We start from the raw sequence: 20,326 nt of genomic DNA, 5'->3' as shown, positions 1-20,326 counted from the left end.
AGGGGAACTGTGTGCTTGTAGCTTAGGAGGAGGGGGGGAGAATAACCTTGGAAGGGGTACAGGTTCTCTTCCATCCTCACCTCAGTAGGTCTCTTTTATGCCACCATGAGACAGTCTATTAATAATTTCCACTATAGAATGCAGATGTGTTCCCTAACCATTTCTCATTCTTATAGGTGAAGGATGATGGGCACACTCTGGGTTCCTCTCCCTCCCCCTTTCACAGCTACTGGTGGCAGAGGGCCTTGTCCTTGACCAATGGTTCCAGCTCAACATGTTGGCTCTGCCACCCAGATCCTGATGAGAGTACAGCTTGGGGTAAGTGTAGGCATGTGAAATTTCGAGAAACTGCTTTCCCCCAAATCCTCCCCCCCCCGAAAACCTCCAGAATATTTTGGGGGGAAATTGAAAAAACATATTTTAGCACCATTTATTGATTGACAGTCATTTACTACTTTAGGAACTTAAAATATATAAATACAATAATTTTATGGCCAAGCAAATTATATGTACAGGTGAGTATCTCTTTCTGGAAATCTGAGATACTCCAAATTGTCCACATGGGTGGCACTAAGGTAGTGACACTTTTACTTTCTGATGGTTCAAGATACAAAAACTGCAATAAAAATTACTTTCAAGCTTGTGTCTAGACCCTGAGTCCATTCCATGATATCTAATTAAGTATGTGTATACAAATACAGATGTTCCAAAATCGAAACTAAAATTCCAAAATCCAAAGTGCTTCCAGTCCCAAGCATAAGGATACAAGATACTCAACCTGTACTATAATAAGTAGTTATATACACACACACACACACACCACCACACACACACAGAGGTTATAAATGGTCTACAAGGTCCTGAACTGTAAGAAACCTTTTCAGGTTTGTCAGCTGAGGAACAGACATAAATAAAAAAACAATAAAAAAAAAGAAAACCATCATTTAGTAAAACAAAAGAAATTTTTTGTCTTCACTAGTCCTTCATAATGTCAAGGATATTTAATGCATGATTGCTTACAATGAGCTGAGAAAGGAAAAACTTAAGACGGGATTTGGGATTATTTGATATTGTACATAGTTTTACATAAAGTCTTCCTCATATGTTTTTGGAAATGATTTTTGGTCAAGTAAATATGTGGAGTACGGGCTGCTCAGTAATTATGAGATCATATGCCAGACTTACTATCTTGTAACTGGTGGGGATTCACATTTATGGCTGATAACAACCAAACGTGGTCCAAACAAACTACCGTTTCATCCGGGCAATGTCTCCGTGCAGAGTTTCCAAGATACTGTAGATTGGGGCACTGGGAGTGACATCTGCAGTGGCCTGCCAGTCGTACAGTGCATTGAAATGAGCAGTTTTGGCATATATAATAATAATGTGTAATATAATAATATTTATTGTTATCCCGCCTCTCCTTGTATTGGATCGAGGCTGGTACACACAACAAGAGAACAATAAAATGCTACACAACAAACCACAAGTAAAACTAGCAAAACATCCTAAAACTCCCTCCCACCCTAAAATAGAGTTAAAACAACAATTCCCAATAAAAAGCTCCCAATAAAATAATCACCTCACAGTCCGGTGGGAACACGCTATGCCATTGGAGAGTAAACATTCCGAGGAGGTCAGTTTGGGAAGGCCTGCCGGAAGAGATCCATTTTTATTGCCTTCTTAAAGGCCTCCAAAGATGTTATATGCGGATCTCCTCGGCAGGTCATTCAGATTTTGGATGGCAACAGAAAACGTCCTCTGGGAAGTCGTTACCAGTCTGGTTTTCTTAGACTGCAAGGATTCTTCCCAGAGGACTGAGAGTGCGGGAGGATTGTATGGGAGGAGGCATTCCCTCAGGTAAACTGACCCAAGCCATGTGGGCTATATAGATAATGACCAACACCTTATACGGTGCCGGAAGCTAATGGCAACCAGTGTAGGGATTTTAAGATAGTGGTAATAGGATCAAATTTAGATTTGAACTCCCTGTAACCAATCTGGCTGCCATATTTTGGACCAGTTGCAGCTTCCGAACGAGGCATGAGGGTTGCCCCATGTAGAGCACATTGCAGAAATTGAGACAAGAGGTTACCAGCGAATGTACAACCGTTTCTAGGTTTTCCCATTCCAGGAAGGGTCATAGCTGGCGTATCAGCCAAAGCTGATAACAGGCACTCCTGGCCGTCACATCCACCTGAGATGACAGCTGAAGCGACGAGTCCAGGAGTACCTCCAAGCTACGAACACAGTTCTTTGGGGAAGTGTGACCCCGTCCAGAACTGGAGAGCTTATCGCCATTCTTGGATTAGGATTGCCTATAGCGAGTACCTCCGTTTTATTTGGATTCAGTTTAAGTCTATTTTCCCTCATCCAATCCATTACTGACCTCAGACAGTCATTCAGAGGGGAGATGCCATCCTCGGTCACCGAAGCAGTCCAAGACACGGAGAAGCAAATTTGGGTGTCATCAGTGTACTGATAATACCCTGCCCCATGTATCCGGATGATCTCATCCCGCGGCTTCATGTAGATGTTAAACAGCATTGGAGACAGTATCGTGCCTTGAGGGACACCCGATTTGAACTCCCTCTTGGCCGAACAGCTGTCACCAAGTGACACCATCTGAAATCTGCCCGAGAGATAGGACCGGAACCACTAGAGAGCAGTGTCCCTGATTCCTAACCCTCTCAGGCGTTCCAGAAGGTACCATGGTTGATGGCATCGAAGGCCGTTGAGAGGTCCCAGAGCACCAACAGGGCCACACTTCCCCTGTCGATATACAGACGGAGATCATCGACCAAGGCGACGATGGCAGTCTCAACTCAGTATGCCGACCTGAAGCCAGTTTGAAATGGATCAAGATAATTGGTGTCATCCAAGACTGCTTGGAGTTGGTTGGCAACTGCCAGAAGAGATACCGGCTGATAATTAAATCTCTCCAGGGGATCAAGGAAAGGCTTTTTAAGAATCGGTTTAACCACAGCCAGTTTTAAACTGGCTGGAAAGCTGTCTTCTCTGAGGGAGGCATTAATTATGGATCTTAATAAACTGATAGTTGCCTCCCCTCCCTAGATGGCCAGCCATGAAGGGCAGGGGTCAAGAGGGCCGGTGGTCTTTTTGACCTTAGCAAGCAGCTTGTTTACGCCATCAGTACTCAAAGACTGAAACTGCTCCTAATTAATCTCATTAACAGAGTTGCTGGACATTCTCTAGACATTTCTGAGTTAAGGCTGGTGTCTAAGTCGGCCCTTATCCGAGAGATTTTATCTGCGAAGTAGTCGTTGAAAATATCACAGCAGGCCTCCGTGAGTTATAATAATGGATTCAAGGTGGAAGGAGTCTGAGTTAACTTCCTAACCACCTTGAAAAGCTCTGCCACACGAGACTTCACAGACGCAATCGATGCAGAAAAGAAAGACTTCTTTGCTGCATTTATTGCCACTCGATAGGCTTTAAGTGAAGTCCTATGATGTGTCTTTTCAGATAGGGATCAAGTCTTTCGCCAGCGGCACTCTAGTCGTACAGCCCACTTCATCCTTCTAGGATCTTCAGTATACCAGAGGGATTTCTTCAGCTGCCTGTTCTCAACATACTTCATAAACAGGGCAAGGTCTGTAGGCATCATTTCCCAGCACTGTGATCTGTAGTGCTCAGAAACCTTTAGACTGAGACACTGCCAGGATAAAACAGTAGGATATGGGGGTTGGCATCATCAGATGACTCTGGAGACTGGGGTTCAATTCCCAACTCAGGTACAAAACCACTGGGTGACCTTGCACATCATTCTCTTGCAATCTCAGAGGATGACAATGGCAAACACACTCTGAAGAAACCTGTCAAGAAAACCTCGTGATAGGGTTGCCTTAGGGTTACCATAAGTTGGAAATGAATTGACCATATCATCAGATGTAGCTTCAGTGATGGAGTTCCATCACTGTAGTTACAAATGACAATGCAAGATCTTCAGCATTGGTTTGAAAGATTTTTTTGTCATTCTAAAAGAAAATACAGTGCACCTGCACCATACACGGGCACACTATATGCGGCTTCAGCTTATGCGGAAGCTGCGCTGCAAGTAAAGCAGTGGTGCACGCACCACCCCAAGCTGTGAGCACGCGCCCCATTGTTTCCAATGGGGCGTGAGCATATGTGGATTTTCCCTTGCGTGGAGGGATCCAGAACGGATCCCCCACGTAAGGGGAGGGCCCACTGTAATCCATAATCCATTTTTATATTTCTGGGGAAAATGGCTTTTGAAGGAAAAAAACAGTTCTCACCTCCAACTCCACTCGCCATTTTTCTTTTTCTTTTTCCTCCCAGGTCTTAATATTGAGTGAGTGGGGACTGTGGGCAGGAGGCACTCCGGGCTCCAAAGTGAATTCACTCTCACCACCTTGCCTCTTTCTCTTCTCCACAGCTTCTGGTTTCTCAACACTCTGGTGTAGAAGCTTTTCATACTGTGGCAGGGGAAGAGAATGAGGGGAGCTCCCTGAAGGGCTCTGAGACAGAGTTGTACATACGGGAAGATGGGGACTCTAGCTCCACACAAGAGCTGCGCCAGCGTATGCCACATGCCAACAGGTATGGAAGGCTCAATGGTGGAGCATGGAACACAATGATGCCAGGCAGGGAGTGGATCCTGAAGTGCTAGTTTTCCCTGCTCCCCTCCAGCACACAAACTGGCTGATTCTTCCACTATATATATGCATTCCCTAGTCCGTTCTTACATAGGATCAGTACATCTTCCCTTAACTTAGTGCTTCTGTGGCAAGGATGTCATATTTTCAGAACATTCAAAGACTGTTGTTTTGTTGCTGAGGTTATTATTTTCTTCCTTCATACAGACTGCACCAGGTGACACTCCAGAAGGGGTAGTGATACCCAGCTGGTCCCCTGCCCGCTGCAGGGCTCCCCATGGCCATGTGGGGCTTCTGCAGCCCTTCCCTGGGGCTGCTCCCTGGCCCTTCCTGGGGGTGCGTGCAGCATCTCCAACCACGTTGTCACTCTTCTGTGCACACCAGAAGAGCACCAGAAGTTTTGCACCAGAAGTCCTGCCCACAAGTACCCCCCCCCCCGGTGGATTACTGCAGCGGGTGACACCAACCCTAAGTAAACCACTGAGTCCAGAGTGGGTTTTAGGGCCAAAATTATGGATTTTGATATGACCTGTAGATAGGTCAAGGGTAAAACATTGGGGCACATAGCAAAGGAGCTAAAGGAAAAAGGCAAGGAAAACAATGCCAAAAAACTTACAAAATCCCAGCAGGCATAGCTGTTTATGCTCTCCCTAAAGTCTGAATGGATTAGAGCAGGGTTTGTGTGTGTGTGTCAGTGCTTCCAGGACAGATTACGCTCTTGCCTTTTACCAGGGGATGTTTTCTTTTTTAAATAAGAGTTAATGTATAGTACTTACATTGACTCATGGATAAGTCGACTCAGGTTTTTGGGGTTAATTTTTTAACTAAAACTTCTAGACTTATACATTAGTATATACAGTACTTATTGCCTGTGTCATAAACGGTGCTGAGTGACTTTGAATCCTTCCCTCCAAAAGTGCTATTTTGTACCTGTTAAATATTTATTCAGTACCAACAGAAGAAACATATAATTGGTGGAGGGTCATCCAGCCCTCTTCCTTACAACCTGTGCCTCCTGTTCTCCTCCTCTGATGTCTTGATGCTTGTCATCTCTCCTCCCTGCCTGCCTTGCTGTTTTTAATCTGTTCTGATGTTTCTGTGGCCTAGTGTTGGTGTTTCTGTTGGCTTAGCTTCTTTGATGTCTTAGAGGGTTCTTGCAGGCTACAGCGGGGGAACTGTTTAGTGGGGAGGGAGACTAGAATCAGAATCATAAAGGGCCAGGGTCATCCTGTGAAACTGAAGCCAGTACGATTGAGGGCTCTTGAATAACATCTTGTTAATGCAGATCGGATGAGTGGTCTTGGAGCTTTTTGCCAGAAAGGGACAGACAACGCTTGCTGTTTATGTACGTAATAAATTTAACACTTTAAAAGGTGAGCACTCCTGCATCTTGAAACATAATGCTCATCTGGGCTTTGGGAACACCAGCAAGGTTTCTTCCTCTCTGCAGCCAATTCAAGCTGCAGGGGAAAAAAAATCATGGCCTTGCTTTCCTGCCCACCCTCATTGCTGTTTTGTGTAGGTAGTTACTGCTACCTAATATACTTCTCATGGCTGATGACATTCTGCTGACCAGTTACACACATTATTGATCTCTATTTGCATCTGTGGGTACAACATGGAAAAGAAAGAATCTTGCTGTTAATTCTCCTTCCATGCTATTGCAGCAGCTCTTTTAAGACTGTGCTTTTCTTTCCATATTTGTGTTACTGTCAGTATCTCTTATGCCATTGCATTCTTTCTTCTAGCTGCACATACCACCAAGAAATGTCTAACAATGTCCCACCTTTTCCTCACCCCAGCCCCCATGTTAGTGTAACACACCCACACACTTTGATAACATCTGTCTACACTTCTGTATAATTCTGCATTGCAGTAATTTGGAGCTTTCAGACTCACCCTTGGGACAGCTGCACCTCACCGTCTGGTACAACATGGATGCCCGCAAACTTATTGCCATCATACATGCCTGCAGGTACTGGCTATAGGAACAATGAAAGGTTTCAGTTGAGAAGACGGACTATAATGAGAATATAGTGAGGCATTGACACCTTTGTTGCAGGCCCCCAAAAGGGTGCTTGCATTTTCTTGTCTAGAGAATTAGAAGAAAGATACTTCTTAACCAACTTGTTGGATTTTTCCTATTCCTCAGGGGTATTTTTAGATATTGTGGAGATGAGTATTCTTTTCTTCTCTTCTGCAGTGACCAAAGGCCTCCTGCCCAAACTAACAGTTTTCCTGTGATTGTCCCCCTAAATGGCCATTCTTTGGCTGGTAGAGAATGCAGGGGATCAGAGCCAGACACAAACCCATGACATTATCCACCAAGATCCCAGGGAATCACAGTGGGAAACCATGTGAGTTGTGCCGTGCTGGGCAGTGTAGGATCTCAGCTAGTATGTGATAAACCTTACTGGTGGTTTGCTTAGATTTTCCCCTTGGTGGTATATTTACAACAACAGTGAGGCCTACTTGTCCTTGCAAGGGCTTGAATGCTTCTGTATTTGAATGGTGCAGTGCAGGATAATCATTCTCTGGGTGGTATTGTTTTGTTTTTTTAAGCACCAGCTGATCCTGTGGGAGGAAAGGACCTGTTTAATAAGTAAAGCATTGTCATTTGTAGAGTCCAGCCAACTTATATTGTTACTTGTGATGTCCACACTTTCACCTCCTTTTCGCCTATGTTTGTCTTCACCCCACTTTCTAGGAATCTGAAGTCAAGTGCCAAGGATATACCTGACCCCTACGTCTCCCTCATCCTGCTGCCTGACAAATCCCGTGTCACCAAAAGAAAGACTACTGTGCGGAAGAAGACCCTTAACCCTGAGTTCAATGAAAAGTAAGAAAGAATGCAGTGGTGGGTATATGACTGGAAAGGAAAGAAAAGGCCCAAAGCAAAGGAAGGGCAGGAAATGCTGAATGAGGAAGAAGAGAAGACTGAAGGAAAAGATCAAAAACAGAAGACCAGAAGCAAACAGAGAATAAAGAAATAAGGAGAAATGGAGGGAAAACTAACTACAAATAAAAAAAGGGAAGAAATAAAGAGGATAAGGGAAATGAACAGTACAGGAACCATCAAAAGAGTGGGGCTGAGCCAAGGAGTTGTAGCTTCTCTCGCCCATCCACCTCTCTCCTGAGGCTGATTGGTTCAACAGCAAAAGCTAGGACCTACCCTGATTGGCAAGAGGCACCTTTACCCTGAACTATGCTAAGTATAGAGTAACTGAAATAAAATCACATACATTTTTGTTCTGCAGGTCTGAGGATTCATCAGAAAACAGAGAAAGTGGCAGTCAGGCGAAAAGGGTGTAGAATTGGGATAGGATGGCTAGTTTGTATGAAGATGATGAAAGCATGAAGAGGATGCACAGCATTTTCTGCTACAGAGATGAATATGGCAGAGAGGGACTGATTGATTGTGTAAACCGTACAAAGTGAATAAATGTGTAGGTGACTGGGTGCATAGGGGATGGAAGAGAGAGGGGAGAAGCATGGTTCCTGCCCTATACCTGCTCCTGATTATTCTGATTGCATTCTTGCAGTCATAGAATCAGAGTTGGAAGAGACCCCAAGGGCCATCCAGTCCATCCCACCACCATGCAGGAATACACCATCAAAGCACTCTCAATCGATTACCACCCAGCCTTGGTTTTAAAATCTCCAAAGAAGGAGACTCGACTGCCTCCAAGACAGCGTATTCCACTGTCAAACAACTCTTATCATAAGGAAATTCTTTCTGGTGTTTTCCTGTACTTGAATCCATTGCTCCATACTGTGGAGCAGCAGGAAACAAATTTGTTCCATCCTCAATATAGCAATAGTATATACATTTCTATACCACTTCATACTGATCTAGGCAGTCTCTAAGAGATTTACAATGTGTAATCCAATTACCCCTAACAAGCTGGGTATTCGTTTTGCCAACCTACGAAAAGTTGTCAGAGTTGGCCCTGGAGCCCCTCAGGATTGAACTCACAACGTTTTTGCTGCAGTACCGGTATTTAACCACTGCGCCACCAGGGCTCCTTATGACATCCCTTCAAATAATCTTCTCTTCCCCAAGCTAAACATACCAGCTCCCTAGGTCTCTCTTCATAGAGCATGGTTTGCAGACCTTTTTTTCATTTTGGTCACCCTCCTCTGGACTTGCTGCAGCTTGTCAATATTCCTCTTCAGTTGTTGCACCCAGTCATAAACATTAGACTCCATATTCCAACTGTAAGCATGAATCAATTTAGTAAGGGGACAGTCACACTTTTATCATGGTTGTAACTATTTGGCTCAGAGAAAGAGAAAGTATTTTGGGGTAATTTATATTGAATGAATCTGTGGTACTTCACCGTTTTATTTTTATTGTTGAACAGGTTTGAATGGGACTTAACATTGGAAGAAGCCCAACGGAGAAAGCTGGAGGCCTACATAAAAAACAGTGTCTCTTTCATGTCCCGAGGAGAACCAATTGGAAAGGTAGGGAACATATATGGTGGTTGCCATGGTTTAACTTTGATAGCCAGTGCCCTCTTTGCTGGAGAGATGGAGGCACATTACTAAACCACTCCCTTTTCTTTTTTCTTTCTTTTTGCCTCCTAGGTACACATTGACCTCTCACAGAAGGACCTGACCCAAGGAGCTGCCCAGTGGTGAGTATAAATTTTGCAGAGGTGTTGTAGAGAAAGACATACAGTGGACCCTTGTTATACGGTGGGGTTTGGTTCCAAGATCCCCCATGTATAACAAAATCTGTGTATGCTCAAATCCCAGTCAATATAATGACATAGCAAAATGGTGTCCCTTATAAAAAATGGAAAATCAAGGTTTAATATTTGAAATTTATACTATTTTTGAACATTTTCAAACCATGGATGCTTGAAGCCGTGTATAAAAAATCTATGTATAAGAAGGGCCGACTGTACATACAATTGTTGTTGTTCCATGCCTCGAGCTATTTCTGACTTATGGGCGACCCTAATATGAACCTATCATGGGTTTTCTTGACAAGATTTGTTCAGAAGGGGGTTGCCTTTCCCTTCCTCTGAGACTGAGAGATTGTGACGTTTCATGGCTGGGCCATGAACCCTGGTCTCCAGAGTCTAGTCCAATACAGCACTATATAAATAAAGCATAATGATGATGATGATGATATACATGGGTAAATGGCCAAATTAGCTCTGTATTTCTGTCCTTTACAATATCTTGAATTAGTGGGTTGGCAGAAAAGATCTTCACCTACCCGCATCCCATTTTGTATTTGCCAGAGCAAAGTGCAAGGGAAAGTTTGGGAGAAGTTTCTTAGGGTGAGTCATGGGGATCAAGGTGTCATTAGAACAAAGGTGGTAAATGGGCCTCATCCAAGGAAACTGATTTTTGGTAAACAGGTTTGTTGCGTTTGCACCTTAATACTAACTGACCACTATAAATATCAGAAAGACCTGTATCACTTTATGCAACTCTTTGAAAATGTAGGACAAGAGACATGGTTTGCATCTTTCTGGATCCTATTACATTCTATCCCACTCTTACAGCTGTATAAATATGCTTTATAAACCTGAGGTTTTACTATCATTGTGTACTGCACCTGAAGAAGTGGATTTTTATCCACGAAAGCTCATGCTAAAGTAAAAATCAGTTAGTCTCAAAGGTGTTGCTGTATTCTGTTTTTTTATCCCTCTCCCTTCTTCTTTTTCATCTAGTTTAATAACTTTCAACAGGGAAAGTCACTCTTGGCAAAACCATCACAGTCGCAAAAGGTGAAGGTCATCTTGTGTAGGGCGGATGTGATAAAGGGCTCTCTCATCATCTGGGCAACACAGCTGGGGGGGTGTATAGTCTCTACTGTAGGTAAACTAAGGTTTAATGATGTGTTGGCTCTAAGTTACATTTATTGGGGGCCAGCATCACAAAGTAGCAACAGAGACCATGAAAGACAATTGACCCAACAAGGATATCCATTGGAGTTTGATTCCAGGAGCAACCCCCATCCCCGTGGATAACAAAAGCCATGGACACTCAAGTCCCATTAAATACAATGGCATAATAAAATGATATCCCTTATATAAAATGGCAAAATCAAGGTTTGTTTTTTGGAATTTTCATTTAATATTTTCAAGTTGTGGATGTTTGAATCCATGGATAAAAAAAGTCCATGGATAAGGAGAGGGTCAACTGTATTAAAGCTTCAAGATGCTTCCTAGTGAGAGGTTATAAAACCTCAGGGTGCCATGAGATACAGGGAGAGACAAAGGCTGAGGCTCCCTGCCTCACCTAAGTAAGTTTGGTTGTACGCTGGGCCAAAGGGGTCCAGACTCCCAGCTTGCTTTGGCATCCAATATCAATAACATCTATGTCATGAGTAGAATAGGAATGTTCAGCTAGTGACATTAGAGCTTATATTTCTTTTAACCTCAGCTGAACATGACTTAGGCTGTTGGCAACTTTATAACTGCGCTTAAGCAGTGACATCACTGGCTGCATGCTGGGGGTGTAGATCACACCAGGTGACACTCCAGAGAAGGAGGTGACACTCAGCTGTGGCAGAAGAGCCAGCATGCTCCTCGTGTCTTTGTTGCTGGCCAGCTCTCACCTTGGGGAGCAACAAAGCCACAAGGGGTGAGCAGCAGGGGAGGGGAAGAAAGGGCATGACAGGACACTGCTGCCACACCCCCTTGGTAGCCCTCCCACACTGGGTGTACATACTTCCTTTACAAATTTTGGGTTGCATTCTTTACCATATGGTTATAGCAATGTATATAATAAAAGTAATCAAATGCTTTTAACTCCAAACCAAAAACATAGTAAGAGCATATTAATTATTCAGTCAAAACAAATGGTTACAAAATGCAGGAAAAACCATGTAACAGAATATGGTTGGTAACCTGCAACATCAGGCCTCTTGTGTTACAGAGTGGGTCAGTGTAATTGGGCTTAAAGATGATGAGAGTCAACTTACATTTGACAGTCGAACAGTTGCAGGCATTTTATGCTAATGGTCTAGTTTCTTCCTACGAAGCAGTTTATTAGAAAAGCAGGGTGTCTGGGTGATATAAACTAGAATACCTAGCCAATTGCATCACATACTGAATCTCCCTTGGTTAGGAAATTCTGCTTCCACTGGCAAACTCTTGACACCTCTCTTGGTATCATGTTGCCTTACATCCTGGGAATACTGGCATTAGGGATGTTTATTGAGAAGATCAGGAAAGGCTGGACGGTGAGAGATTCAAGACAGAGAAAAGGAAAACCTTCTACATATAGTGCATAATTAAAAAGTGGAATTTGCTATCATAAGACATCTTAAGGGGTTGATGTTAAAAGGTGGTTGGGCAAATGCAGAGAGAACAAGGCTGCCAGTAGTTACCTATCATAATGGATAGATATTTCCTTTAGTATCAGACATTGTATGCTTCGAAATAGCAATTGCTAATCATCATGAGTGGAAGACGTGCCATTGCACTCATGCCCTGCTGATGGGTTTCCTGCAATGCATCTGGTTCAGTACTGTGGAAACAAACCATGGTGGACTAGACAGGCCTTTGGCGTGGTCCAGCAGGGCTTTTCTCTTGTTCTTAAAGGGCTTTCCTTGTCTTGCAGGTACGACTTAAAAGATGACAAAACGAGCTCCTAGTCTACATGGTGCCTCCTTTCTTGAAAACTATCCATCCATGGGATTAAAGAGCTGGCATGAGCGCTGCCACCACCCGCCACCGCCACCCATCACTGCAGGATTCCAAGCTCGCCTCCCATTTTCCCCACTGGATGGGTTTTTCAGTGTTTTGTTTTTAAGCAATCATAGTGTGTGTGTTTTTTTAAATCAACTTTTTTCATGTAAAGCTCATTAGGGCAGAGAAGTTACTTCTGGGTGAAGTTTATTGGAAGAGATGATGTGGGGAGGGACAAGGCAGGAAGATTTGACACCCTACATTCACCCAGTGTGCTTCTCTCAACATTGCAAACCACACGCTGCCTTTTTATTGACCAAAGAAGTGGCCCTTTTTTCATCCTTCTCTTAAAGATAATGTTCCTTGCAGGTTTGCAGATGTTACAAGCTGATGCTTTCTGCAGCCACTGGAGAAGAAGTTAAAAAGACTAGGAGCAAACTGAGTCCAGGGTATGACATGTTAGCTACAAAGGTATGAGAAGACCAAGCAACGTGGAGGACCAAATAATTTTTTCTGATAGTAGCAGAGGGCAGATAACTTCATTTGGCACAGAAGGTTTTCACACCTGAAGACAGTCTAAGGTATCTCCCAAGAGAGGGGTATCAACCAGCTGTTATCTAGAAAGGGAACATTATGTAATCTCTGCCCTGGGATGGCTCAACAGGGAGAAGTAATTGAGATGCTGTCTTTGTTCTCCAGTTAATACCATTTGCAAATGGCATTCAGTCCTACTGAATGATAAGATAAAAAACAGATATAGAGGAGGAGGTGCAGTAGCTAAACAATTTTATTTGCATTCCTCTCCACCCCAGTTGGGAATCCTCTTACCTCTCTGCCTTTACCTGATGCCCCAAGCTGCACTGTGTCTCTATCCCATTTTTTGTTTTTATCTTTGAAACTCCAGTCTCCTAGCAGCAGCTCAGGATCACCTGGACACACAGAACCTGTTATTTGTTTGTCCTAGCTCTTTTACACTGAATCTGTTTTTTGATATCTTGTGTCAAACTGCTGTCTGCTGCTAAATCCAAATGGACAGAGTACTTGTGAAGTATTTTTATTTGTGCCATTATCAGTGCTGTTTTTAAAATGAATGTTTGTTTGGTGCCTTCTTGCACTCCAGTCCCAGAACAGGGCATGTGGAGTAAAAAACCTCCTCCACCTCACCCTTCCCTCCCCACACAGAGTTTTAGGGCTGTGTATGTTCTGTAGCAAGAAAACTGCGATTCCATGTTCCAAAGTAGATTTATATTGATGCAGAATTTATTTAACTATTTACAAATTAATTTGCAATACCTGACTTTTGACTATATTTGACTGACTTTTGACTGTATTTTGAAAAGCAAAGTGGCAGGGGGAAGGACAGGCATGAAGTTAGTGGGGAGAGGAGGTTTGCTTCAAAGAAGAAGACATCAGATGGGGGATATAACATCAGGAGCCCTGCTCCTGATTTCTGAACATATACTGTAAGCATGGCTGTTAACATTTTCTCTCCTATAGCATGCAGAACATTAAACATGAGCTTCTGGGGCTGTCCCACACATTAAGAACTAAAGCGCTCATCTTTTTCAGAGCAAGAAATCACTGCTTGCAAGTTTGCACTGCTGTGTGAGCTTAGGGTGGGTGGGAGAAGTGGGATGAGGACTGTTTTAAGTTGGGTTCAACACAGACACACACACACCCCAATAATAAAGGCAGCATTTCTTTGCCTTGCCTTCACCCCTATGCAATTCTCCCTTGTGCTGAGCTTGGGGAAGGTGCCTTCCAGAAAGCATGTGGGCAGCATGGACCTCTCCTCAGTGTTACCTGGCAGCTGCATTTTTAGTGTTGGCTTTTATGGAGGCTTGTTTACCGAGTTACCATGAGAAAGAATCATACTGCTTTTTTTTTTTTTAAATCATGGGCATAAATTCTCAGGAAACTAAATCCTGAAAGTTGCCTCCTACTAACTGTAGTTTTTGCTACTTTTCCAGACCTTGTGATCTGAGGCAAGATTTCTATTCTTCACAAACAGGTCATTTCCTTGCTTTGCTGTCTGAAGCCCCACTGTCCACAGATCTTGCCTCTGAGATAAATCCATATAAAAAAAATCCACCTCACAGGAACTCTGAATTCCCTCTTCTTTTCTGCTCACATCCACTTTCTCTCATGTTTTTGAAGAAGCTCCCCTTCAAAAAAATTCCTACCAACATTAATTGTGGTCTATTTACAAAGGGTAATTCTTTTCAATTGCCTGTTTCTATACATATGACCATAGCGAATGTGTTTGACACAGCAAAATTACCTCTTCGTTGATTCTGCCTGTGCTCACCCCCAAAACTGCATGCCACCATATTGAAGGGGGGGATGACTGCACGTGCCTGTAAGGAGTCTAGCCACTTTCTGCCTTCCATGCCAAATTGAGGCTCCACCGTAAGCTTTTCCCCAGCAGTCTTTAGTGTAAGAGTGTCTTTCAGGCACCTGTGCCTCTCGTAGCCGCCATTGTAATGTCTTGTAGCAAATAAAAGAGAGGAAGACAATGTGATTTGGTGTCAGGTTTTCTTTATCTCCACCTCTACTCCCGGACCATTGGAAATGAAGCTTGACACGCTCTGCTTGCAATTCTGTGGTTTCGATACTCAGTGCATCTCTTCAGGATTCCAGGACATTGCTGCATGATTGGACTGTGATACTCAAGAGAAGGGAGACTGGGAAAGTGATTTGAATTACAGCTACACTAACCGGATAAGAGGAAGCTGCCTTATAGGGAGTCAGAATATTGGTCCATTTACTAACCAGGCCTAGCTTTGCTTAAACTTTTGGAACAATAGAAGATCAAATGTATTCACAGCAATATGGTGCGAACAAGCACATTGCTGAGATATGTTATCTCCTGTTGATGTTGACATAGAAGATTTTCACATCATCAGTGAAGTGTCCCCTCAACTCCAGTGTCCTTGAATCGTTTGCTGAGCAGCCATTTCCTATTAATGGGAACTTTGCATTAATAGGAAATGGCTACTCTATGAATGATTCAAGGACAGTAGAGGTGAGGGGACACTTCACTGATGTTTCAGAAGCACAGCCGGTTTTCATACTCACACTTCAGGGATGTTTTACTGGTGCTTAACCGATGGTAAGTGCCAGTGTGAAAATCTTCATAAACTCTCATGAATGTGAGGCCTCCCATTACACAGTCTTGGGTTGCCTCCCGCTCCAGGTACATTGGTTACAGCTCACTGGAGGGATGATGTCAATGGGTGAAGGCCTGCCTTTGGGATGAAGGCAAGCACAAATTAAGTGAGCATGTTCCTAATGTGCATGTGATAACATCTCTGGAGAAACCTTTCATCTCTTCCCTCCCACTTTTCATTGCCTTTTTTTTAACTGGAAGGAGGGGTTCTGCTAAAGATGTGATTGGTGGAAATGGTACAAAGGTATTGCAGCTGCAATATACACTGATGCTGTCATTGAGGCATGTATATTTTTTTCTACATACATCCTGCTCTTTGACTTGTTTCCAACTGAAAGAGACCCAAAGATGGCCCCGTCACAGGGTTTTGTGGGTAAGATTTGTTCAGGAGCGGGTTGTCCTTGCCTTTGAGACAGAGTGTGACTTGCCCAAGGTGTGTTTCTGTGGCTGAGTGGAGATTCAAATCCTTGTTTCCCAGAGTCCTAGACTGTAACAAACCTCCTTTCTTATATGGCAGGCTCTTGGGACTTTTATTATCCCACCCTGCTGCCACCAAATTATGTGACTATTCACCACCACCTCACAATGCTTTCCCTCTTTTTATCCAACACCCCTGTGGGTTTTTAATGGTCAGTAGTGTGGATGGATTTCAAAAACAAGGCCAAGTGGATAGATAAACAAGAATAAGCTTTTATTTTGAAACAGAATAAGCAAAGGTAACTTTGGCAGGAAGTTGTTACTGTGAGGGTGTTCTCACTTAAGATTTGAAACGATTTAAAATACAACGTTTTTAATAGATCCGATTCAAAATAACCCTGGTCTTATCCCGCGTTCCGAATCGCTTTTATTCTTCGTTCCCATCTGGTTTTTTAAATCGAAGTTTTTACCTGCAAGCGTTCCTACTTGGCATGAATTCGGTGTTTAAATAAATCGATTCTTCTCCTCCATACCTTATTTGGAGCTGTCAATCAATAGTACGTCAGAATGACGTAACGTTAATCCGGAATATTTGGAAGCGATTTATCTTTTGGCATCGTTTCCATTTCATTGACAGCCAGGGAGAATCCCTTCAGAGAGCCCAGAGATCAATGGGAGAGGCTTCTGGCAAAGCGAAGCTCTTTCCAGAGGAACTATGGGATAGGTTTTGGAGGGCAGCATCCTGTCTCCCAAGATAGCCAGGGAGAATCCCTTCAGAGAGCCCCAGAGATCAACGGGAAGCTTCTGGCAAAGCGAAGCTCTTTCCAGAGGAACTATGGGATAGGTTTTGGAGGGCAGCATCCTGTCCCCAAAACAGCAGGGAGATCCCTCAGAGAGCACAGAGATCAACGGGAGAGGCTTCTGGCAAAGTGAAGCTCTTTCCAGAGAACTATGGGATAGGTTTTGAGGGCAGCATCCTGTCTCCCAAACAGCCAGGGAGAATACCTCAGAGAGCACAGAGATCAACGGGAGAGGCTTCTGGCAAAGTGAAGCTCTTTCCAGAGGAACTATGGGATAGGTTTGGGAGGGCAGCATCCTGTCTCCCAAAAAAGCCAGGAGAATCCCTTCAGAGAGCACAGAGATCAATGGGAGAGGCTTCGGCAAAGCGAAGCCTTTCCAGAGGAACTATGGGATAGGTTTTGGAGGGCAGCATCCGTCTCCCAAAACAGCCAGGGAGACCCTTCAGAGAGCCCAGAGATCACGGGAGAGGCTTCTGGCAAAGCGAAGCCTCTTTCCAGAGGAACTATGGGATAGGTTTGGAGGGCAGCATCCTGTCTCCCAAACAGCCAGGGAGAACCTTCAGAGAGCACAGAGATCAACGGGGAGAGGCTTCTGGCAAAGTGAAGCTCTTCCAGAGGAACTATGGGATAGGTTTTGGAGGCAGCATCCTGTCTCCCAAAACAGCCAGGGAGAATCCTTCAGAGAGCCCAGAGATCAATGGAGAGGATTTCTGGCAAAGTGAAGCTCTTTCCAGAGGAACTATGGGATAGGTTTTGGAGGGCAGCATCCTGTCTCCCAAAACAGCCAGGGAGAATCCTTCAGAGAGCCCAGAGATCAACGGGAGAGGCTTCTGGCAAAGCGAAGCTCTTTCCAGAGGAACTATGGGATAGGTTTTGGAGGGCAGCATCCTGTCTCCCAAAACAGCCAGGGAGAATCCCTTCAGAGAGCACAGAGATCAACGGGAGAGGCTTCGGCAAAGCGAAGCTCTTTCCAGAGGAACTATGGGATAGGTTTGGAGGGCAGCATCTGTCTCCCAAAACAGCCAGGGAGAACCCTTCAGAGAGCCCAGAATCAAGGGGAGAGGCTTCTGGCAAAGGAAGCTCTTTCCAGAGGAACTATGGGATAGGTTTTGGGGCAGCATCCTGTCTCCCAAAACAGCCAGGGAGAATCCCTTCAGAGAGCACAGAGATCAATGGGAGAGGCTTCTGGCAAAGCGAAGCTCTTTCCAGAGGAACTATGGGATAGGTTTTGGAGGGCAGCACCTGTCTCCCAAGAAGCCAGGGAGAATCCCTTCAGAGAGCACAGAGATCAAGGGAGGCTTCTGGCAAAGTGAAGCTCTTTCCAGAGGAAACATGGATAGGTTTGGAGGGCAGCATCCTGTCTCCCAAAACAGCCAGGGAGAATCCTCAGAGAGCACAGAGATCAATGGGAGAGATTCTGGCAAAGTGAAGCTCTTTCCAGAGGAAATGGGATAGGTTTTGGAGGGCAGCATCCTGTCTCCCAAAACAGCCAGGGAGAATCCCTTCAGAGAGCACAGAGATCAATGGAGAGGCTTCTGGCAAAGCGAAGTCTTTCCAGAGGAACTATGGGATAGGTTTTGGAGGGCAGCATCCTGTCTCCCAGATAGCCAGGGAGAATCCCTTCAGAGAGCACAGAGATCAACGGGAGAGGCTTCTGGCAAAGTGAAGCTCTTTCCAGAGGAACTATGGGATAGGTTTTGGAGGGCAGCATCCTGTCTCCCAAAACAGCCAGGGAGAATCCTTCAGAGAGCACAGAGATCAATGGGAGAGGCTTCTGGCAAAGCGAAGCTCTTTCAGAGGAACTATGGGATGGTTTTGGAGGGCAGCATCCTGTCCTCCAAAATAGCCAGGGAGAATCCCTTCAGAGAGCACAGAGATCAACGGGAGAGGCTCTGGCAAAGTGAAGCTCTTTCCAGAGGAACTATGGGATAGTTTTTGGAGGGCAGCATCCTGTCTCCCAAAACAGCCAGGGAGAATCTCTTCAGAGAGCACAGAGATCAACGGAGAGGCTTCTGGCAAAGCGAAGCTCTTTCCAGAGGAACTATGGGAGAAGCCTTCAGAGAGCACAGAGATCAATGAAGGAGGCTGCTGGAAAAGCAGGGAGGGAGCACTCTCCCAAAGATTCTCTTTCCAGGGTTGGAGGAGAAGGCAGATTCCATTTGAGAAGGGAGAGAAAGGCGCTATCCCCCCCCATTGATTAGAGCCCTTCCCTGCCTGGGCGAGATCAGATGTCTCCTCACGAGGAGCCATCGCTTCCCTGCCTCTCCTCCGTTAGAAATGGGCTCTCCCCACACAGAGGGGAGGTTGCAATCCACCGGGGGAAGCCTTGAGCAGCCGGGACTTCAGGTGTTTAAAGCGCTGAAGAGATTAAGCGCCTGTAAACCATTAAATAAAAAATAAAAATAATCCTTATCTCTTATTGAAAGACCACAGCGGACAAAGGGGTGAGGGAAGCAAAAATGGCGACAGCCAGACGGATGGGGACAGAAAGGGCAACTCCCCCAAGGACAGCCCCCACCGCAGTCTGCTCCTCCCATCCATCCAACCCGATTCAAAGGCTGTCGTTCCTACTTAAATGCTCCGGTTCCTAACTCGAATCAATGGAAAAACGTAGGTCGGACCCTAGTGTTTTTTTAACACGCGTTAAATGAGGAAAACTCGATTCAAAATTTTATTCCGCTCTACAATTCGATTTGTAGTGGGGACGATTGCGGGTTGCTCTAGAACCGTTCTAGGTTTAAATCGGATCCTAATAGGAACGTCACTCCTTGGATTCGATTCAGAACGCGGGGTTTCACCTAGTGGGAACATCCCCTGTGTCTTCTTTTGGTTACAAATATACAGGTATAGTTTTTACTTTCAAATAATAACTCAGCCCCACAGGCTATAATCTCCCTCAAGAAATTATGGCCTGTTACAGACTGCCAAAATAAAGCTGCTTCAGGTCTCTTTGGAGGTATGCTATTTAAATGATGCCTGGGTCCTAAGAGACCGGAGATCGCACCAAAGCCACACTCCATTCCTAAGCACTGGAGTGCAGCTTTGGTGTAGCTTCTGGATTCATAGGATGCATGCATCATTTAAACAGCATACCTCCAAAGAGACCTGAAGCAGCTTTATTTTGGCAGTCTGTAACAGGCCTAAGTAACCCAAACCCCTCTTTTTGAGTCTGGCTACACTGAGGCCCCATTCAGACTGCCATAAAAGACCTGGAAGGAATTGGGCTGATCCAGATGCCCCTCCCCCGAATCGCTCCATTAGCAAGTGCCCACTACAAATTTGAAATCGAATGCATTCTGTGTCTGCAAATTTTAAATCGAATGCATTCTGTGTCTGCTGGCGAGGTGGCCGCTGTCAATCAAGCGATCGTCATGGTGACGTTTTGCAGGGCATTGGAAAGTGTCCTCCCCCTCCTCCCTTTTTTTAAAGAGCCAGGCACAGGGTTAATTTTTTATAAACCTGTGGGCATTTGGGTCAGATCTGCCCCTGTCCCAGGCAAAGGATGGAATTGTCATGCATTTTTTATGCTTTTAAAAGCAACATTTGTAGCTTTCCCTTTGCTCAAAAAAAATTGTTTAAAAATGTAACATTGATTGTAAGTGAGGTCTTTTGCAACATTGTAGCTTCCCCCTCTGCCGAACTGAC

At 44.6% G+C, this 20,326-nt stretch overlaps 1 protein-coding gene across 2 annotated transcripts in view; it reads left to right on the top strand.

The window, feature by feature from the left end:
- Positions 1-14,816, top strand: part of ESYT1 (extended synaptotagmin 1) — a 45,806-nt gene extending 30,990 nt beyond the window's left edge. Inside the window, exons 22-27 of one of the 2 annotated variants that reach the window (XM_042451070.1) lie at positions 4,421-4,584; positions 6,517-6,615; positions 7,348-7,479; positions 9,005-9,107; positions 9,231-9,280; positions 12,228-14,816. In XM_042451070.1, coding sequence (XP_042307004.1) covers positions 4,421-4,584; positions 6,517-6,615; positions 7,348-7,479; positions 9,005-9,107; positions 9,231-9,280; positions 12,228-12,261 — 582 coding nt within the window. In that variant the 3' untranslated portion in view covers positions 12,262-14,816. The remainder of the gene's footprint in view (positions 1-4,420; positions 4,585-6,516; positions 6,616-7,347; positions 7,480-9,004; positions 9,108-9,230; positions 9,281-12,227) is intronic. The other variant, XM_042451071.1, reaches the window with a different exon arrangement.
- The last annotated feature ends 5,510 nt before the right edge of the window (positions 14,817-20,326 follow it).

Source organism: Sceloporus undulatus, chromosome 2, assembly GCF_019175285.1.
Source record: "Sceloporus undulatus isolate JIND9_A2432 ecotype Alabama chromosome 2, SceUnd_v1.1, whole genome shotgun sequence".
NCBI lineage: Eukaryota > Metazoa > Chordata > Lepidosauria > Squamata > Phrynosomatidae > Sceloporus > Sceloporus undulatus.
The sequence above is the reverse complement of the archived record's forward strand: the minus strand, read 5'-3'. Positions and strand labels throughout refer to the sequence as shown.